The sequence below is a fragment of the Phyllostomus discolor genome, chromosome 4, assembly GCF_004126475.2.
Source record: "Phyllostomus discolor isolate MPI-MPIP mPhyDis1 chromosome 4, mPhyDis1.pri.v3, whole genome shotgun sequence".
NCBI lineage: Eukaryota > Metazoa > Chordata > Mammalia > Chiroptera > Phyllostomidae > Phyllostomus > Phyllostomus discolor.
Genome location: NC_040906.2, coordinates 62,923,032 through 62,938,151, shown reverse-complemented (window position 1 = coordinate 62,938,151; position 15,120 = coordinate 62,923,032). Strand labels below are relative to the sequence as shown.

General features: G+C 37.5%; 1 protein-coding gene across 11 annotated transcripts in view; it reads left to right on the top strand.

Annotated features, from left to right (window-relative positions):
- The window catches only part of PKP4 (plakophilin 4), a 255,291-nt gene that overhangs the window by 131,470 nt on the left and 108,701 nt on the right, over positions 1 to 15,120 (top strand). For 10 of the 11 annotated variants that reach the window (XM_028509729.2, XM_028509727.2, XM_036023444.1 and 7 more), the window contains one exon: positions 13,464 to 13,576. The exons of the other annotated variant lie outside the window; for it this stretch is intronic. In XM_028509729.2, coding sequence (XP_028365530.1) covers positions 13,464 to 13,576 — 113 coding nt within the window. The remainder of the gene's footprint in view (positions 1 to 13,463; positions 13,577 to 15,120) is intronic. 11 annotated transcript variants of the gene reach the window in all.

Sequence of the window (15,120 nt, the reverse complement as noted above, 5' to 3'; positions counted from 1 at the left end):
CTCTGTTTCTCAGTATGGAGTTGGCTATTAGGACTTTCCTAAATAAACAAATTAGTAAAACCTCAATTAATAGAAGACTTAACTGGAATTATTTATATTTGTATACATACATTCATACTATATTATACAGTACTTGTGTAGGTATTCTACTACACATACACACATTCTACTTTGTAAAAGAGAAGTTAAATGAAAATAAGAGAAGGCATTTTTACTTCAACAATATAAAATGTCATTGGACTGGTAGATAGGTTTTCAAAAATGGCATTCCAAGGCTGGGAAACTGCTGAGTTTCTGATAGGCGGGATATGATATGTGAGAGAGAGGGGAATTCCACAGGTGGGAGCAGGTGTAAGCAGTTGGGGACGTGGAACGATGTCATGGGATAATTCATATTAGCAGCAATAAGCCACATACCACTGAAATTATTCACACATTATTATTTTTTAAGAAAACCTTATTTGCCCATGTTGCCATGAATGATATGAAATTCCCATTAGGAGCTAACTTGTTTAAAGAGCAGCCAGCAAAATTTCAGGAAACTCAGAATGTAGTCCTAGCTTTGCCTCCACATCTTTCTGTGACTTTAAATAAAAGTAGAACTTTTTTTTTACCATTGGTTTTTCTAATTTTTCTTACCTACATTGTGAGGATATGATTTTTAAAAATGATTTTAAGAGCCTCATAAAGGACAGACCATAATATATACTTGTTTTTGTATAAAAATACTCAGGAATCAGTAAATTTAAAAATCAGTGCAATCAACTATAATCTGTGAAGTAAAATGTACTGTATAAATTTACCCTGAATGAATTAGCAGTTATTTTTTTAAAAACAAATTTCTAAAAAATTGATTTTTAGAGAGATAGGGGGGCGGGGAGAAAGAGAAACATGGGTTTGTCATTCCATTTACTTATGCATTCATTGGTTGATTTTTGTATATGCCATGGCTGGGGACCTAACCCACAACTTTGGTGTGTCAGGATGATGCTCTAACCAACTGAGCTAGCCAACCAGGGCTGAATTAGCAGTGTTTTCTTATTTTGGTTTTGCAGGGAATCAAAAGGATAGTAAGATGAATGAAATAAAAATTTCATTCTTCTTTAAGAAGAATCCAATTTAGTAAATCTAGTACATGTAAGGGGCCGAGCACCCTCCCCAAGGGCTGAATAAAAAAGACTGTAGGCACTCATGGGAAGGTGATATTTCAGGCTGATGGAACAATAGGAGAAAAAGCTTTGAGTGGCATGTATAGGGAACCATGGATAGTTTAGGTGCATGAAGAGGGGTTACAAGAAACCAAAGAAAAATATTTGGGGGACCAGACTGCCAAGGGTCTTAAAGTACAGCTGAGTAAGTTCTGTTATGGAGTTGGAAGAGCCTGGTTAGCACCATGGGGTTAGGAGTCAGACTGATGAAATTTCAAATCCCAGTTTTGAGTGACTTTAGGAAAGTCAGCCCTCTGGAAGGAGTATAAAACCCTTACCATCTTGCAAGCTGATTGCAGAGTTAAGTGAAGTAACGCATATGAAGTGCTTCACAAAGACTTGACTGGGTTTGCCCCGTAAACCTCAGCAAAAATAGAGATTGTTGATGAGTAGTATTGTGCCTTCAACAGATTCATCTTGAAGAAATGTGAAAAGCATAGGTGATGCCTCTCCCACGAGAGTAGGGAGAAGACTTAGTGAGGAGGGGTTTTTGTAGCAGTCTAAACTGAGTCTGAATTAGGATAGCAATGCAAGGATGGGAATGGATTGATTAAACCAGTGTTAGCAAGGCAGAGTAACAGGATTTGGGTAACCTTTAATTATCAGAAATGGGGGATAAGAGAAAGAAAGGAAATGATGACAGGGTGGAAACCCTTGCAGTGTAAACCTGAGTTAAAGAGGAGTGGTGGTTCCGTTAGGACTGGGATCCTGGGAGTGTTGTGTGAATGAGAACTTCCTGGAAGACTTGTTCAAATGCAAGTGGCTGATTCTAGGAAGTTCCCAGATGATGTCCACACCTTAGAACCACTGCAGTGGAGAAACAGAAAACGTAGGAGGTTGTGGCTCATTGGAGTTATTTAGAAGACAGCCATTGAAAACATGGGGTTTGAGTCCGATTAGAAATAGTGAATTTGGACATCACCAGTGTACATGAAAGGTGATGGTCAGAGGTTGACTGCTTCAGTGTTCAGAGACACTGAAGAGCTAATGGCACTGGGTTACTATCAAGTAGACAGTATTTTCAAAAGCCATCCATAGTGCTGTAGGAAAAGCTTAGGCTTTTACCTATTTACCTTGCTGTCCTACACTTGGCTCTAAGCAAAAAGCTTTCCTTTTATATTTTAATGTAAACCTCTCTTCCTTTATTTTGATTTCTAATTAAAGAGCTTTGGTGACACAGTTGCAGATAAGAGGCTGAGCTTTCAAATACACATTTAGAGCATCTAGCAAGGTTTGCTCTGTTTTTCTGTGTCATTAAAACTGAAGGATAGATAAAGCTAGAACCAGCTATAATTCTGTGAAGTTTAGCAGTGGTATAAAACAGTAAAGCTCTTAAAATTATTCACCTTCTATTAGAATGTTAGCTAGTGTAACAAAAAATTCAGACTGATAGTTGGATCTTGTATTTTTCTTTTATCTTAGACAAAATCTAAATGTAAGAAGCAACAGGCATAGTGTAGGGCAACTAAAGCAGCAGAGTTGTCTTAATAATGTGTACCCTTGATATCCTGGGGGTGGTGTGAGGTCAGCAGTTAGACTTCTACTTGAAGTTCAACGCTTTGTAGTCCTCTACCCTTTGTAAATATTCAGTCTGGACAAAGTGATTAAAAATTTTTTTCAATGTATTAAAAATAAATTAAATGTAAAGTACATTATAGTATCCCTTAGCTTAACCATCCATAAATATATTAAATGAGCTTTATTTTCCAGTATTGTGTAAGTTTTGTCCTACAAGACAGTATTGTTTCTTGAAAAAGAAAAAGCATGCTTAGTTTACATAAGTAAAAGAATTGCTAGATTAAAGGATTGCAAGTTAATGTCCTACTGGTAGACATTAGAACTTTTAAATGTCCTAGTGAAAGTTCATAATTTGGAATCGTCTGGGCAGCATTTCCCAAACCTACTTTACCTGAAACTTCTTCCTTTAAGGGAATACCTATGGGACACAGGGACACCAGTGTTCTGAAAAAACACTTTGAGAAAGGCAGTGTTAGTTTTTCAAGTCTTTTTTACTTTGAATTTCTTCTTAACAAAGGAAACTAGCCAGTACAAAGGATATATACATCATATGTCTAGCATTTTAAAAGTTGTGATTTAGAGACTACCAAGTAGAGTAATAACAATTTGTCAATTATTAAGTAAACTTTGATAGAAAGTCAGGACATTTGATCTACTACCTTTACATTGCTGACTGGTTATCTTAAGCCTGAGAAGTTCAAGTGCAGTTTGAAAATATGGCTACTTCAATTTTAGTGCTAGCCTAGATTAGAGAATGGTATTTAAGAGTGTTTGGGGAAATTTCTTATTAGCTCTTGAATATTCATTTTTTAAACTGTTTCCTATACCTGGTTTAAGAGCCTCAAAGCTATGATTACGACCGTATTTTATTCATCTTTTGGATGTGGGAAGTGGTGGGGGGAGGGATGCTATGGTATACCTGAAACTAGGACATATACTTCGTAATGCTGTGCACCTTAAAAATCTAACATCATTACAGTTGATCTTTTAGTGATGTAAAACTCTTTCTGCCTGTGTACTAAGACAGAAAAGTAAAATTGGGGCGGGGAGATTTTTCAGCAACAATGATTGAAATAAAAATACTTTCTTAACTACTAAAAATATCCATCACATATTGACAATGTCAGTTTCCCTCTTTCAGTTAATCCGTACTCAGTACTTTCCTGCTGAGATACATAGGCATGGAAAGGCATGTTGATGTGAAATGGTTTTTTTGTGCACAGATGAACAATTTTTAAATATTACTATGTATTTTAATTTGTATTAGGAAGATTATATAAAGCATTAGAAATCACGATTTTAATGATTTTCATGCCTGAAATAATACTGTCTTGAAAAGGAATGAAAGACAAATAGTTAGTAAAAAGTAGTATAGATCAAAGGGGAAGGAAACAGAGATTGAGGAATCCTGATATATAGATGTGTTTTCTCATGAGAAGAATTTGAGACTCATGAAACTGAGAGGAAATATTGAAGATTCAAGAAAAGGAAACTAGACCCAGGGGGGGCATGGAAAGGCTAGCCTTAGGCAAGGGGACCACACTCCCCTGAACTAAGCCTGGAAGAGAAGGGAGGGTTAGTGTGAATGTGGAGACAGGAAGTTGAAGGTGTTGCCTCTAAGGGCCTGATAGGAGTGCCCACTGCTATTTCTTAATTGTTGTCATCACAGCGGCAGCAACTATTGTAGCTAGTCCCAAATTAGTGAATTAGAGTAATGTGAAATAATTAAACAGGAGTGCTGGACAGTTGTACTTGAATGGCATCTGCCAGAAATGGGAGTCTACACATTATCCTAATCAATCTTTCCCCTGAAAAAAAAAATATGCTGAATAAAATATTTAAATTGTCTTTTTAAAAGCAAGGCTAGAGCTGGAAATAAAGAAAGGAATTTAAAGAAACCAAAACTGAAATGAAAGAATCCTAAGCTAAGTAAGCAGTACACCTGGCTTTCACCCTGAAGGTATCTGCCACACTTAGATGATCCTGAGCCTGCCATTTGCCCATTCAGGATGGCTGCCCCAGGTGGGGAGTCTCCTGGAAGACCCCTTGCCCAAAGCTAAAACCTTAGAAATCTGCAGTGGTAGCACAAAAGTGATGAGAAACCAGTTTTAAAGGAGAAGGCAAGCCCGGGGGCTGGCGGTTAGAAAAGTCTTTTCCTGAGAGTTCACATCTATGAGATTCAAAAACCTAAGTGGCCAATAAACATATGAAAAGATGTTAGCTATCAGGGAAATACAAAGTAAAGTGAATGTAAGATAGCATCCCGTGCCTATCAGATTTAATCCCCACCCCCCACAAAAAGAAAGAAAGCAATTTTAGCCCCAGAGTACAAATCAATGTCAGTGAGAATGTGGAGAAATGAGAACCCTCACACACTACTGACTGGCATGTAAATTGGGACAACTACTTTGGAAAGTAGTCATTATCAAGTAAAGTGGCAGGTGTGCATAGTCTTCAACCCAGCATTTTGACTTTTGAATCTCTACTCTGGAGTAGTCTGGCACATGAGCACAAGATAGTTTATACAAGAATGCTTATTATTTGCACAAAATTGGAAATAAGCAAAGGATTCATCATGGTGAAAACATGTAAATACATTGTGCTATAGTTGTACAACAGAATACTGTTGAGCAATGAAAATAAATGAAGTAGATCTATGTGCACTGATACTGATAAATCTCAAAATCACATTGGAATGAAAGCAACCTTCAAAGACTATATATAAACCAAATGAACATGCAAAGCAATTCTATATATCATTTATGAATCTGTTAATGTGGAGTAGCAATAATATGGTTTCTTCTGGAAAGGAAGGAAGGAAGAGAAAGGAATAGGATTAGAGAAAGAAACCAAAGGATTTCATTGTATCTCTAATATTTTATTTCTTAAAACACGTGAAGCAAATGTAGCAAAGTATTAAGATTTGCTGTAGCTTGATCAAGTTCTCCAAAACTTATTGTGTTACTGTCTATATTTTTCTATACATTGAAATATCTCAGAATATTTTTTTAAAAATTAGGAATGAAAATTTCTATCACTATGTAAGGAAGTCAAAAAAAAAATAACCACAGTACTATCTCAGGTTGGGTTCTAATCCAGATGGAGAGGGAAACAAAAAGCAGGATTGGCCAGGGAAGAAGTCCTGGGACTGACTACACAGGCAGCCAAGCCCAAGGGAAGCTGTCCTGCAAGTCTGTGCCCAGCCTTTATATTCCCACTTCAGTCAGTGGCTGGATGCAACTTACCTGAAAAGGTGTACCCTTGGTCAAGGTTGTACCTCTGCAGCTGAGGCACATCTAGGGTAGCTGAGAGCTGGGGCATCACATCCTTCTTTGGGCTTTCTTGGGCAGTCAGCTCTCTGTTCACCATTTAAGGCCATACAAAGGTCATAAAAGTGCAGCTTTTTTGTGACTCTCAGAGGATACTTAACAATATATTTAAATATTTTATGTATTTTTAGAGAGAGGTGAAGGGAGGGAGAGAGGGAGAGAAATATCTATGTGAGAGAGAAACATCCATCAGTTGCCTCTCATACATGCCCAACCAGGGACTGAATCCGCAACACAGGAATCGAACCAGCAACCTTTCGCCTTGTGGTATCACGCCCAAGTAATGGAACCCCACCAGTCAGGGATAACAATATATTTACATGAAATATATGAAGTAAAAATAAAAGCTTTCAAATAAATGTAGACTGAATCCATTTTTATAGCATATCAGTAGCCTTGACTTTTTCAAAGTTTGTTTATGGTCTTGTGTCACCAAATTTAAGAGGAAATTGTCATATTCTAAATTGTTGGTCCATGCTTTTTACATTATTTTCTTTGCTACAAGATCACCTTATAATTCAGATGCCCAGTTGGGGGTACTAATTTAGGGATCAGCCTTCATAATCTAAGTTTAGAAGATAAAATATAGAAACATTTTAAGTTAGAGACTTTCGGCCAAGATGGAAGCATAGGTAGACAGACACACTGTGCCTCCTTGAGCAACCAAAATAAGGACAACAACAATTTAGAAACAAAATAACAACCAGAACTGACAGAAAATTAAATTGTATGGGAGTTGGACAACCAGGGAGATAAAATAGACACATTCATCCAGACCCGTAGGAAGGGCGGAGTCAGGCAGCTGGGTGGAGACAGGTTGCAGCACAAACAGCTGTGGCACTGGGTGCATAACACATCCCGGACACACAAGACTGCAGCCAGCAGACCCTAGGCGCAGGGTGGCAACAGGAAGGCCCATCGCGGTAGAGATTGTGAAGTGAGGCACTGTGTGCAAGGCGGCTGGGCTGACTGGGCAGTTCCACATTCACATGCAGATAAACCAGGGGAAACTGGGGAGTGAGACAGACCACGCAACCCAGGGTCCCAGCGCTGGGAAATAGAGCCTTGGGGCACCAACTGGGGACACCTGTGGGGATTGAGGTGCAGGGAAAGACTCCCAGCCTCACAGGAGAGTTTGGTGGAGAAACCCACAGGGTCCCAGAATGCACAAGCCCACCCACATGGTAGTTAGCAAATAAAGGCCCAGTTTGCTTGGTGGAAGCGGTGGAAGGGACTGAAATCCAACCAAGAGCAGAGCAAGCGCCATTGTTCCCTCTCAGACCCTACCCCTACTTACAGTGTCACAACCCAGCAACTGGGCTGTCCTGCCCTGGTGAACACCTAAGGCTCCGCCCCTCAAACGTAACAGGCACGACATAAAAAAAAAAAAAAAAAAAAAAAAAAAAAAACGGCTCAAACAGAAGAACAGATCAGGCTCCACAGCAAATACAACTAAGCAACCAAGACATAGCCAACCTATCAGATGCACAGTTCAAAACACTCAATGCTCAATGCTGTGGCAATCAATACTCACAGAATTTGTTGAATTTGGTCATGAATTAGATTGAAAAAATGAAGGCTATGAAAAGTGAAATGAAGGAAAATGCACAGTGAACCAATAGTGACGGGATGAAAACTGGGACTCAAATCAGTGGAGTGGACCAGAAGGAAGAAAGAAACAACCAAATAGAAAAGAATGAAGAAACAAGAATTCAAAAAAATGAGGAGAGGCTTAGGAACCTCCAGGGCATTTTTACATGTTCCAACATCCAAATTATAGGGGTACCAGAAGGGGAAGAGGAAGAGCAACAAGTGGAAAAGTTATTTGAACAAATAATAAAGGAGAACTTCCCCAATCTGGCAAAGGAAATAGACTTCCAAGAAGTCCAGAAAGCTCAGAGAATCCCAAAGAAGTTGGACCTAAGGAGGAACTCACCAAGGCACATCATCATTACATTACCCAAGATTAAAATGAAGGAGAGAATCCTAGAAGCAGCAAGAGATTAGGGGACAGTCACCTACAAAGGAGTTCCTATGAGCCTGTCAGCTGATTTCTCAAAAGAGACCTTGCAGGCAAGAAGGGGCTGGAAAAAAATATTCCAAGCCATGAAAGGCAAGGACCTACATCCAAGATTGCTCTATCCAGCAAAGCTTTCATTTAGAATGGAAGGGCAGATAAAGCGCTTCTCAGATAAGGTCAAGTTAAAGGAGTTCATCATCACCAAGCCCTTATTATATGAAATGTTAAAGGGACTTATCTAAGAAAAAGAAGATAAAAAACATGTATAGTAAAATGACAGCAAACTCACAATTATTAACAACCACACCAAAACCAAAAACAAACTAAGCAAACAACTAGAACAGGAACAGAACCACAGAAATGGAGATCACATGGAGGGTTAGCAACAGGGGAGTGGGTGGGGGGGAGTACAGAGAATAAGTAGCATAAATGGTAGGTAGAAAATAGGGAGAGGGCAAGAACAGTATGGGAAATGTAGAAGCTAAAGAACTTGTGACACATGGACATGACCTAAAGGGAGGGAATGTGGGTGGGAAAGGGTGTTCAGTGTGGAGGAGGATGAAGGGGGGGAAATGGGACAACTGTCATAGCACAATCAATAAAATATATTTTAAAAACACTAAGTTTATAGATGGTATCTGCATAAACATCCTATTGAGTATTAGTTTGAAAATCAATAATGTCTTCCTCATTAGTCTATGATCCCAGTAGAGACAGAATTATCAAGTACTTACCCATCTTGGTCCCAGTCACATATGGGTCCCAGTTTATATTCTGTAAGGGTAATATTAATAATTTTGCAATAAAACATTTATGTATTTTAGTTATATGTAGGTATTCACGAGTATTAGGTGATCTTAACAAATTCCATGCTTCATAGGTTCCTGATATTCTCCTTTTGGGGCTTTAATGACATCCTACTTGTGAAAAGTGTTAACAAATAAAGGATAAAATGGTTTTGATAGAAGTAGGCACTCTGGTATTCAATATTACATGCTCCATGACCCATAGGAAAATACTATGGAGTTTACTCAATCCATATGAATATTTAAAGAAATTACCCAAGTTTTAAATTAAAAATTTTAGCTACATTATAGATACATAGGCTCTCCTAGCAACTCAGTAACTGTAAGTGGTATCAGCCAGGGATTCTCATTGCAAGAAACAGAGACTGACATGGCTAATTGTACAGAGAAAGGTATTTATTAAATGGTTATTAATGAATTCTCAGATTTGTTGCAAGGACCAGAAAACAACCTTGATAGTAAGCTTCCTGGAACAGTGTCCAAATCTGTGCCACAGAATTGGTCAGATAAAGAAACCACTAACACTGCCACCAACATAAACAGAGTTTGAGTGGAGGTGATTTACTTTTTAGGAATGTGACTTTGAGGGTGTGCAGTAAGGAAATGGAAGAGAAAGAAAATGAGCTTTGTGTCTTTTCTGATGTCAGAGTCTTGGTTTCAGCACCTGAATCAGTCTGGCATCTTGGCAAAGCCAAAATCACTGTCTTTATTTCTGAAGGATGGAATTATGTGGAGAGTATGTCTGAACTTCCTCCTTTTTAAAGCAGGAAATTTTCCAACTATTTTCTTGAAAGGATTCTCAAAGACCTTAGGCAGCCACAAATATGGTAAAAAAAAAAATCTACTAAAGAGGGGTTTTTTTTATGTCCTGAGTTGACAGAACATACCTTAATCCTACCCTGGTAACTTTTGGCAATCCCAAAAGTAGAAAACACTCCAACCCTTAATCTCTAGGAGCCATTGAACTTAGAAGAAAATGGTAATGGGATATCTCAAGGAATATTTCAGGATTCATGGATCATCCTTTCCTGGACTAACTTGATACAAGCAGCCAGCCTTCTGACAAAAGTGTATAATAAACAATTGAGTATAATAATTAAAAGAATAGCAGCTTCACACACACACAATGATACTGTTTTGAGGGCAAAGAAAGAGTAAGTGTGAAATAAGAGTATCCTTATAATTTATTACCTTAACCAGATACTGAATATTATATACTTATTATCTAGATAGTCTTTTCTAGATTTTATTAAATTTATTAAGAACCACTAGTCTAGGAATTGTTAGGTAAAGGTAGACAGTGTCCTGCTTATCTACTATGATCATGTTGTACAGCATTATGGAGCCAACTATTATTCATTCAGGTCATACCCTATGTGCCCACACCAATGGCTCATAAGAAAAGGATTCTCATCAGAAAGCAATTAAGGAGTTCAGGAACTGTTTCTTAATAATAATTCTGGGAACAGTTTATAGAATTTGCAAAGCCACGGCTGTCAAGTAACTGCATGTTTGTCTAATTCCAAAGAGAGTTAATTTGCTTTTCAATAAGGTTTTATTTTTGCATGGCAAATACTATATATTGTCATAAATAATATTTCAGGTAGAAATAACCACAGTTCTGGTCAAGATGGAGGCATAGGTAGATAAACTGTGGTTCCTCACACAACCAAAAGAAGGGCAACAACAAATTTAAAAACAAAAAATAATCAGAAATGCCAGAAAATCAGAGTATATGGAAGTCTGACAACCAAGAAGTTAAAGAAGAAACATTCATCCTGACCTGTAGGAAGAGTGGAGATGGGTAGGTGGGTGCAGAGGACTTATGGCAAAATGATGGCTGGAGGCAGCAGCTGGTGGACCAGGTGGTCCCACATTTGTGTGCAGCTAAACCAGGAGGAACAACTGGGGAGTGAGAGAGATGGAGCAACTCAAGGTTCCAGCGTGGGGAAATAAAACCCAAAACATCTTACTGAAAAATCCTGTGGGTGTTGAGCTTGCTAGAGAAACTCCCAGCCTCACAGGAGAGTTCGTTGGAGAGACCCAAAGGGTCCTAGAACCTACACAAACCTACCCACATGGGATCGGTACCAGAAGGGCCCAATTTGCTTGTGGGTAACAGGAAAAGTGAGTGAAAACAAGCAGAGAGCTGAGCAAGCAGCATTGTTCTCTCTCAGACCCCTCCCCCACATACAGTGCCACAACGCAGCAATGTGGGTTGCTCTGCCCTAGCAAATACCTAAGGCTCAGCCCCTTACTTACGTAACAGGTGTGCCAAGACAAAAAAAAATGAAAAGAAAAGCTCCAGAAAATGAAAAGCTCCAGAAAAAACACAACTAAGCGATGAAGAGCTAGGCAGCCTATCAGATGCACAGTTCAAAACACTGGTAATCAGGATGCTCACAGAAATGGTTGAGTGTGGTCACAAAGTAGAGGAAAGAGTGAAAGCTATGAAAAGTGAAATAAAGGAAAATGTACAGGGAATCAGCAGTGACAGGAAGGAAAAATTCAAACATTCAACTCAACAATTTGGAACAGAAGGAAGAAATGAACTTTCAACCAGAACAGAATGAAGAAACAAGAATTCAAAAAAAAAAAGTCAGGAGACGCTTGGGAACCTTCAGGACAACTTTAAACATTCCAACATCTGAATCCTAGGGGTGCCAGAAGGAGAGGAATATGAGCAAGAAATTGACAACTTATTTGAAAACATAATGAAGGAGAACTTCCCTAATCTGGCAAAGGAAATACATTTCCAGGATGTCCAGGGATCTCAGAGTCCCAAAGAAGTTGGACCCCAAGGAGCACACACCAAAGCACATCATAATTACATTACCCAAGATTAAAGATAAGGAGAGAATCTTAAAAGCAACAAAAGAAAAGGAAACAGTTACCCACAAAGGAGTTCCCATAAGACTGTCCACTGATTCAAAAGAAACCTTACAGGCAAGAAGAGGCTGGAAAGAAGTATGTGAAGTCATGAAAGGCAAGGAACTACATCCAAGATGGCTCTATCCAGCAAAGCTGTCATTTAAAATGGAAGAGCAGATAAAGTGCTTCCCAGATAAGGTCAAGTTAAAGGAGTTCATCATCATCAAGCCCTTATTATATGAAATATTAAAGGGACTTATCTAAGAAAAAGAAGATCAAAATATGAACAGTAAAATGGCAATAAACTCACAAGTATCAACAACCGAACCTAAAAGCGAAAACAAACCAAGCAAACAACTAGAACAAGAACAGAATCATAGAAATGGAGATCACATGGGGGGTTTTGAGTGAGGAAGGGGGAAAGTGGAGGTAAAGGTACAGGGAAAAAGAAGCATAAACCTTAGGTACAAAATAGACAGGGGGAGGTTAAGAATAATATAGGAAATGTAAAAGCTAAAGAACGACTCATAAATATGAACTAAGGGCATGGAATGTGGGTGCGATGGGGTGCAGGGTGGAGGGGAATAAAGGAGGGTGGGAATGGGACAATTGTAATAGCATAATTAATAAAATGTATTTTAAAAATAGAAAAAAATTGTAAAAGGGAAAATATTTCAGGTAATTTTATTTCTGATTAGTTTCTAGGCTTATGCTTTGTGTGCCTGGTATTTTGAGCTCAAAGTCATTGTCCGATTAAACACCTTGTAAATTCAGCATTTGCTTTGAGTAGAGTAGTTGTAAGGAGATAATGTGGCACAGGGGAGCTTGAGTTGTTACTGGAGATGTTGTTTATGGCTTTAAAGCCTTTGCTGTATACTTGATTTGATCTGTATATGTTTTAGGGCATGGCATACTTTCTTTTGGTTAAAATACTGTCAAGGTAACAGTGAGATAAATACCAAAGAAAGTTATAGTATTTTCTTCTATAATAGAACTTTCCTTGCCCTCATGATACAGCATAGAACGAAGAATATAACTTCCTTGAACAATGATTTCAGCTTTTGAATACAATTTTAAATTTGCTCCTGTTGCTCAGACCTTTTTTCCCTCCACTTCATACAGTGACACATGAATATATTTGTAGCAATAGAAAAAGTTTGTTGCTTATATTGCAAGATTTTTTCTGTGGGACTGGAGTGATTTTTTTCCCCTTAGCAATTAAAAAGGCTTTTATCAAACATGCTAAAGTGATTCTCATCATGGAAAATTATGTTTTTTAATTCTTTGCTAACATATACAGTATGACGGACATAAAAATTAGCTATTGAGTATGAATAGCTTGTACTGGTTGCTGTGCCTCTACTGTAGACATATAAGTAATGACTGCAACCCCAGGGTGTCATGCAGCACTGTAGCAGAAGTTCTGTTGGAAAACCTCAGTTAGCACCAAAAAAAAGTAAAAGAAAGACAGGTATCTACTTGTTTTCAATTCCAAACAAAGGCTTATGTTCTAGTGCCTTTACGTTTGAAAAACCTAAAAATCAGTAGGTTATTAGGCTCATGATTCCATTAAAAACGCTAATTTTGTGAAGCCATACTATGGTGTTGTTATGGTATGTTCCTATATTTCCTGTGACATACTTTAATTCATATATCTGCCTGAGCAGCACAACTTGACACCTTATATGCCTTTTATTTCCTTGAATCACAGGAGCTTCAGTTTCAACGACTTACCCGAGAACTGGAAGTGGAAAGGCAGATTGTTGCCAGTCAGCTAGAAAGATGTAGGCTTGGAGCAGAATCACCAAGCATCGCCAGCACCAGGTACAGGGCCAATGGCTCTTGCTTTTTACACACCTTCAAGTTGCATGCCTTATTAAGTTGTTCTGGATGCAACAAATGATTCTGTTAGTGTTGTCACTATTAACTTGCCTTCCTGAATTTGACACCAAAAATGTCAATTTATTCTCATTTTGAGAAGCCTCTCACAGTATTGATTATACTTCAGTCCTGTGTTTGATAGGCTTTATATGGCATTAGTAAGCTTCTATAGCAGAAGCTAGTACACTACATTTAGAAATTTGTTTTCTCATGTATAAATACAGTTAATGGATGTTTTCCACAATTTCTAATTATTTGGTAAAGCTAACTAGCTTGAAAACCTGGTATTGATTTTTTTTAACTAGGAAATATTTGTAAATGATAACATTTAGTTAGCTTTTGAAAATGCCTTCAATTTACCTTTAATTTTTTAAAAACTATCCTATGAAATAATTACTGTATGAAATAATTTATTATATTTAAAGATAGTAAATTTAAAACCAGTATATTACTGGAATAGAAAACCCACATTTAATCATATTTAAATAGACTTTTATACCATTTTAAAACATCATTGCTATAAAAATTACTGCCACAAGCTCCAAATGGTGATATCCCTGCTTATCCTATCTTTGGATTTCTTTCGTAGTAATTATATGTTCCAGTAAAGCCTACCATAAAACACTCCTGTCACTTGCATTTTAAAGCTTGGTTTGTTTACTCCAAAGTGGGCGTGTCCCCACAGTAACTTGCCTCTCAGTTATTTCTAACAGTGTAATTACTCTGCTTCTCAATGTCTTCTGTTACCCATGGCCAGAACAATTCTCACTGGAGAGAATGCTGTCTGTAGTTTATCTTTTCTACCTAATTATTGCTATGAATTTAAAAATAATAGGCTTATAAGTTGTGTTCTCATGAAATTTTCTATCTCTGAACCTCTCCAATTCTGCATTGGTTAGTCTTAGTAAGGCTTAAAGTATACAAATAAGATCAATTAAACTTTAAGAATACAAATTTCAAATTATGTGATTATTTTTAAATATACAACCAGTTGTTTACAGGAAGAAAAGTTATAGGACAATTGTAAAATTGTAAATAAAAAATGTTTAATTTTCTAATAGTGAAATAATTTGACAAAGAGGTTACAAATTATCAGAAATTAATTTTGATTATATTCAGTGTTTTTGAAAGCTGTATGTGTAACATCAAAAAGAGCAATTCATAAATTCAATAATACTGTGTTAAATATTTCTAAAAAGTGTGGATCAACATTGTAAAAATATATAATTTTACACTAATAGAAGAATTAGTTGAACATTTACAAAATTCGGTTAGGACTTTTATTCTGGCAATTTAGCTAACTAAACTAATGTAGAAATTCTACTGATAAAGTCCTAGGAATACAAGTCATTACCTAGAAATGGCAAAAGAGAAAGGAAGGTCGCCAGGCCTAAGAACTAAGAAAGGAACTTAAGAGCCAGAGCCAGAACCAGAAACATTTGAGCTATCTATGCAGGAGGCCTGGGACCGTCAGAGCCCCAAAACTT